The 6,504-nt window shown below is 45.5% G+C and overlaps 1 protein-coding gene across 1 annotated transcript; it reads right to left on the bottom strand.

Moving 5' to 3' along the window:
• Positions 1-23: 23 nt before the first annotated feature.
• Positions 24-6,460, bottom strand: LOC133142398 (poly(ADP-ribose) glycohydrolase-like). The gene is made up of 12 exons (XM_061263591.1): positions 6,263-6,460; positions 5,901-5,990; positions 4,861-5,021; positions 4,615-4,694; positions 4,386-4,470; positions 4,179-4,254; positions 3,719-3,866; positions 3,430-3,508; positions 2,481-2,589; positions 2,285-2,390; positions 1,330-1,458; positions 24-390 (listed from the first exon to the last, which is right to left on the bottom strand). The coding sequence occupies exons 2-12, from the start codon at positions 5,940-5,942 to the stop codon at positions 272-274; spliced, it is 1,134 nt and encodes a 377-aa protein (XP_061119575.1). The 5' UTR covers positions 5,943-5,990; positions 6,263-6,460; the 3' UTR covers positions 24-271.
• Between the last annotated feature and the right edge of the window lie 44 nt (positions 6,461-6,504).

The following is a 6,504-nucleotide window of genomic DNA, read 5'->3' as shown; positions in this document are numbered from 1 at the left end:
GAGAAACCGTTGGTAAAAACAGTGAATTGTACATCAGATCCATGCCTTTATACAGTGGTTTGGGATATATGACAGATTTAACACTGGTTTCAGAAACATTACATTACATTACATGTAATTTTGGCTGACACTTTTGTCCAAAGGAACTTAGTTGATTAGACTAATACAGTCGATTAGACAGGATATAGAAGCAAAAGCTCATTCTTAAAGATCCCAGATTTCCATAGTTAGTGTTTCCAGGGAGGTGCTGTATGAACCAGGTTTAGCAAGTTTAAATCGAGCTGGTGGTGTCCTTCACGGCCGTTCTGATGTAGTTGTACAGCTCGGAGGCCCTCTGGTTACCTTTGCTTAAGGCATGGCAGAAATGCTCCAGCGTCCTGTACAGGCGACCTGAAGGAAGAGGGGGAACACAGCAGGATGGCCAAGTTCAGGCCCAAGTCATTTGAGTGGGTTTGCAAGGTTGGGACAGCTTTTTGGTTTGGATTCCCCTTTGGAGTAGCGAATTTCAGTGCCAACACATAATACGGACTTCAAGGTGAAAACCTATGGGTTTGCTACAGATCCTCAGGTTACCAAGCTGCTCAACAAGAGCCTACAGGTTAGCAGCTGCTGTCTCGGAGATCATGCTAACTCACCTGTATTGCTATCAGGGTTCCCACTCTTTTCAACACATTATGTTCCAGGTCAACACCTGTATTATAGAGGGGTAGATTCGCCATTCGTGGCCCAGGGGGGTGGGGTGGTGAACAGATTTTTCCAGGATGTTCATTTTCCAGGACATGTGGGAACGCTGTGTTGTCCTGCCTGTCAGTGCATGCTTTAGCCACAGCTCCCTTTTGTGTGGGTGACAACGCAGCCAATCAGGGGAAAGGGTCATTCCAAATCTGGGGAAATACTGTTCTATGGATCATTTCTAAGAAGGTTATTCATTTGTTATCTTTTAACCTCCATCCCTTGATGGGTGTGTTGGGCAGCTGCACTTAACTCATTTGGGGCAGTTGCTTAAAGGCAAGTAAGGCAGCTCACCTTACTGGGCTCTGAACTGGTTGTTGATTTTATGACAGAAATAAAAACCAGCGGACTCCGTGGGACTCTAGGACCAAGGCTGGAGCACTTCTGCCACAATGTCCAATGCACACACACACACAGGCATTCCACACCCAGACATTGGGTGTAGATTTGCCTGCATTAACCCTCTAAGGTCTCATCACAAATACACGATTTGAATGTTCTTTGCTAGACATGCTAATGCAGATGTAACAATTATTACTGGCAATTGAAAGCAACGGACTTGTCATTTTGGGACGAGCTTCTCCCCCCTGCACTCACCCACAGTGACCTTGCGTAGGGTCAGGAAATGGTGCATCTGCCAGAGCTCCTGTACCAGCTCTTTGTCACCGAACGTGAAGTAGGCCATCTTCCTTTGAGCAAGAGCGGCAGCCATCATCTGGATAAGAGCTGCAAAACGTGCAAAATTAACCTTTCCAGGGCCTAATTTTGAATTATTGACCACCACACTTGTTGACAAAGAAATTATATGGGTTATGGATTTATACGGGTAAAAAAAAATCTTGCATCTCCATGTCTCATAAATTGCAAATAATAATAATAATAAAAGGAAAAACAAGAGCAGTTATAAGGAAAGTGTTATGCTATAGACATCAGACCTAAATTCAGGAGCCGCTGAGCTAAGAGACCCTGGTAATGCATAGAGCTGGATGTGTTTGGAGCAAACAGTCAAAAAAAAGTCAGTACAAGGCCTTTTCAAGCTGGCCCCCCAAACCTTGGCCAGTCACCCAAACCTTTCCAACACCAAGCGCCTGTCTGCGCTGGAACCATGTCTAGACCATGGTCACATTCCACAACTTAAAAACGACCAAGGTTGTGCTTTCGTTGGGCCGTGGGCAAAGTAAATCAGTTTCTGTCATTTACGTTCCGTCTAAAGCCCATGCGAGGACAAATAATCACCTTTCCCCATTTGGTTTTTATTTGCCTCCACAAATGAAGCACTTTGGGCAGCCTTCAGAGGAACTGAAGTGGATGCAGAAAGTCCAGTGCGGCCGCCCGCTTATCCACATTCTCCGCTTATCCACACTCACCGCTTAGCCACACTCACCGCCTAGCCACACTCACCGCTTAGCCACACTCACCGCTTAGCCACACTCACCGCTTATCCACACTCACCGCTTATCCACACTCACCGCTTATCCACACTCACCGCTTATCCACACTCACCGCTTATCCACACTCATCGCAACTGCCTGACGTGACACGCAGCACCTACCTTTGAGTTGCACGTCTCCGCCGAAGACCTCACAGCCCCAGTTGCCCGTGGCGATGGCAGGGTAGTAGAAATGTGTTTCCCTGTCTCCCGTGAACCCACAATAGGCCTTCGGCAGATTAGGGGGAAAAGTGGTCAGGGAAAACTGCTCCCTATTCGCCCACATTGTGGTTCATTGTGGGAAAAGGACCGGACTTACCTTATTGAGCTCTCGGTCAACCTTCTTCATATGGAACTGGTCTTTCGGGTTTTTGAAGTCCAGCGCATCAATGGCGACAATCTGTCTTTTCCGCCGAAGCCATTCATCTCTGGATTTGGAGGGGGGAAAAATAAAAGTTTTCCTTTTTATGCCCACCCCCTTTCTTTCTCGCCAGTTTGGAATGCCGAAAAAGGGTTATGCCAAGTTCAATTCAAAGCTCCGATCTATCAAATTTAGCATTTAAGCATTTAAGATTTTTTTCTAATTCCAGTAAAACAGATCATTCAAAACAAATAAACTGCAATTCATCGTTCTCTAATAAAGTAAAGTGTAAAATTGAACAGCCTAGAAGCACTTCCAATGTGCTGAATGGCAACAGGCTTCAAAGGCACAGACTATGGTGTGTGGATTCTAGTCTTTGTGAGCCATACTCCTGCTAATCATATTTGAAGAAGAAGGGGTTGCCATCTTGTACTGATAAAGCACAGCTGTAATTATTATGACTGATTAATTATGTCAAAACTGGTGCTTGGCAAAACCCCACTGGCCAATTGTGCCTCTCCAGTTAAAGCTGTACGACCCACACCCAACGCCAGGAGAGTTGCCCATGCTCTTGCCTACAAGATATTATTTTACACCCTACAGGCTGAAAGGTAGAAGTACAGGAGAGCCAGGGCCTATTTTACACCCAATGGACCAAAAAGTTGTGCTACAGGACTAGCAACATTTAGTGTTGGCACCTGCAGTATCACAAGGGGAACTAATGTTGCCGACTTAAACTCCAGTCTGGAACCAGTGATGTATCTCTCCTGTTAGACCCTGCCGGTGCTTGTTGTGAGCAAGCTTATAGATTGAGGCAGTGGATCCGTTATGTTAACCGTCATGGGATCTGTAATGGAAACCCATTGATCAAAACAATGGGTTCCCGTGAGGGTTCTGCAGATTGTACCTTTCAGTCTTGTCCTCATGATGGTCTAACCACATAAAATCATCCTTGAAGCCATAATATTCACTGTACTGCTGGGCGCCTAGAAAGAGAAAGCCACACAGATTAAGTACCTACAGTACAACAGTAGTGCCCCACCTGAGAACTAGCAAACCAGATTCTCTTGCCTTTACACTGCAATAGTGACTTGACAGTTCAACAATTATTGTGCTTTGCTTTGGAGATAAAATATTGGTCATGAAAGGTGACTGTTGTTGCTACAGATGGCCTCTGACCAGTGTGCTAGCCTCACCTGTGATCCTGAGGCATTCTGTGTCTCCTAGTTTCTCTGTGAACAGCCTGGACACAATCAGCTCAGGGTGGACCAGGAAGAGGATCTCCTCTTGGACCAGGCCGGATGCCAGGACCCCTCCACCCACCAGGCTACAAGCAAAGTCCACCTGCCACAGCAGCCATGATAACAACATGAAATTGGAAGAACATGACAGGAATGTTCAACCAATCACATGCCGCTGTACTACCTTCCTCACCACAAACACCTACAACACAATATGACTGCAGAAGTGGGATTCGGAAAACCTGTGATGATACACAGGCCATCATAAGATACAAAAGATAATTGAAGGTATATACCCGTTTAAAGCAACACTGGTTTTCTGAGGTGTGGTAATCGATGGGGGTGGTTGTCAAGGGAATGTTGTCAAGGTTATTTTGGGCTGATGTGAACAAGAACTGTGAGCAGCACTACCAACCTGGAGCATGTCCTGCCCATCCCCCTCAATGGTTCCCTCTGAGGAGATTGTGACAATAGTCAGATGTTCTGAGCACCTGGACAGCACCACAGTACCGGGGTGGGCGGGGGGGCGGGGCAGACATACGGTCAGATGAGTGTTAAGTGTCATTTTTTGTGATGAATCATGAAAAGGCGTAGTGGTTGGATATAGGGAGAGTGTGGTCACCTTTTCCAGGATGGTATGCTCGACTCTGAAATGTACTCCCTGCTGAAGGTTACCAGGCCTTCAGGCACCTTCCATTCCTTTTTTTCTGTGGGTGAACATGAAGGTTAAAGGCCAGCTCCAGAGGACAGTGTATCTCAATTTCTCTTTCCTAATTTATCTCTCGACAACTCTTCAAGTCTGGGTAAGTCCTCAAATCAAACACAGCATTCAAAGGTTTTAACAGCAGTACCTGCACCTGTCACCACCCGGAAGTAATGAAAAATGGCCCTGAACTTCTGCATCTTCCGCTCTGACCATCTACCGAACAAGCTGGAGACCGCAGGACAGAGAGAGAAGTTACCACAGCAATCAATCAGTTTTTGTATGAAGATTGGGCATTGCATATTAGGTTGGAGGGACACCTCAGTTCCTTCAGGCAGCTGTGGAGGGCCTCAGTCCCAGCGAATCAGTGGTGTAAAGAGTGCCGGGGGCTGACCTGTGGAAGTTGATGCTGGGGTACTCGGCGTACTCGGCTTGGGGGTTGGTGGCGTTTCGGTAGGGGAAGGTACAGAAGAAAGCATTGGCCAGTAGGCAGGCAATCTGCTTCTGGGATAGAGTGATGGAATGGCTCTTTCCTGTCCGGAGCAGGGGAATGCCCTGTACAGACAGATGGAGAGAAGGTTTTCTGGGAACAAAAAAACACGGATGACCATAGCTATATGAGTTTTACATACATTTTGGTCACATTTCTAATCCAAGTCTAGAGCGCACATCGAATCAAAAGTCAAATAGCAGACCAGACAAGCAGACAAGAATGAGTTTAAATCTTAGAATGTAATTGAGTAAAGACTGCAGTACACACAAAAATGACAGTTAAATAATGAAAGTTTTTTTTTTTAAGTTATGAGTTGATAGTGTGAGAGATTAGTGCTATCTGAAACGATGGGCCATTTTTACAGACCCAGATTAATATTAGTCCTGGCCTAAATGGAATTTTGTATGGAGAATCTCAAAATTGAAGGGCGGCACGGATGGTGCAGTGGGTAGCAATGCCGCCTCACTGCAAGGAGGTCCTGGGTTCGAATCCCGGTCGGCCTCCCTGTGTGGAGTTTGCATGTTCTCCCCGTGTTCATGTGGGTTTCCTCCGGGTACTCCGGTTTCCTCCCACAGTCCAAAGACAAGCAGGTTAGGCTGATTGGGTGTTAGGCTGAGTCTAAACTGCCTGTGTGTCAGTGAATGGTGTGTGTGCCCTGCCATGGACTGGCGACCTGTCCAGGGTGTATTCCTGCCTTTCGCTCAATGTATGCTGGGAAAGGCTCCAGCCCCCCTGCGACCCTGTTCAGGATAAGTGGGTTAAGATAATGGATGGAATCTCAAAATTTAATTTTGTTTCAGACTAGGCTTAATCTGTGTCCCAAATAGTGCTGAGAGAATCCCTTCCCATAGCATGACTGTTCTATTCTAAATCTATTCAGCTTCATTTGGGAGATAAAATGTAACAGGACCCAAAATATCACAGAGGTTGTCTCATCTTACCTTTGGGCAAACCTCAGGCAGCTCAAGTGCCAGCCCTGCCATTCTTTTGAGCGTGCGAGGGAGGCTTTTCCCCTCATCACCTTCGATAACCTGTTGATTATTGTGCACACTGAATCCGCAATCTCAGTCAAACATAATTAATTCATGACCATAACAAGAAAAGATGAGCCTATGCTTCAAACAGACAAAGTTTTTCTTTAAAGGGTCTATAATGTTAATGTACCAGTAACTGGTTTTTGAGCGTTTCAAACATTAATATCGGTCAAGGCAGTACAAAATTGATAATGTGTAATGTTTGTGGGACATGTTGTGAAATCCTTTGGCGGTTGATACAAGCATGCACCATCTTGAGAGTTGCTAACCTCAAAGAATTTCTGAAGTGCATCAAAGGACCACTCATCTTTGTATTTTGGATTGTAGTGCTTTATAATCTTCTACAGAAAAAAGAGAAAAATGTGCATGACACACAAAGGAAAAAGTGAGGAAAATGCAACAAATCTTTTTTTTCCCAGATCCACCAGTTCTTCCGCAAGACCTTTAAAGACCCTGTGCAATTAGTATATTTCTTAAATCATTACATTTTCCACATTTATACACTGGGAAA

The sequence above is a fragment of the Conger conger genome, chromosome 12 (genome assembly GCF_963514075.1).
Source record: "Conger conger chromosome 12, fConCon1.1, whole genome shotgun sequence".
Taxonomy (NCBI): domain Eukaryota; kingdom Metazoa; phylum Chordata; class Actinopteri; order Anguilliformes; family Congridae; genus Conger; species Conger conger.
The sequence above is the reverse complement of the archived record's forward strand: the minus strand, read 5'-3'. Positions and strand labels throughout refer to the sequence as shown.

Coding starts and splice junctions, on each gene's coding strand:
- LOC133142398 (XM_061263591.1), bottom strand. CDS start 5,942: ATGGCAGGGCTGGCACTTGAGCTGCCTGAGGTTTGCCCAAAG. Junction 4,255..4,385: donor AGCATACCATCCTGGAAAAG/GTGACCACACTC, acceptor GGTGCTGTCCAG/GTGCTCAGAACATCTGACTA. Junction 1,459..2,284: donor CGGAGACGTGCAACTCAAAG/GTAGGTGCTGCG, acceptor CACGTTTTGCAG/CTCTTATCCAGATGATGGCT.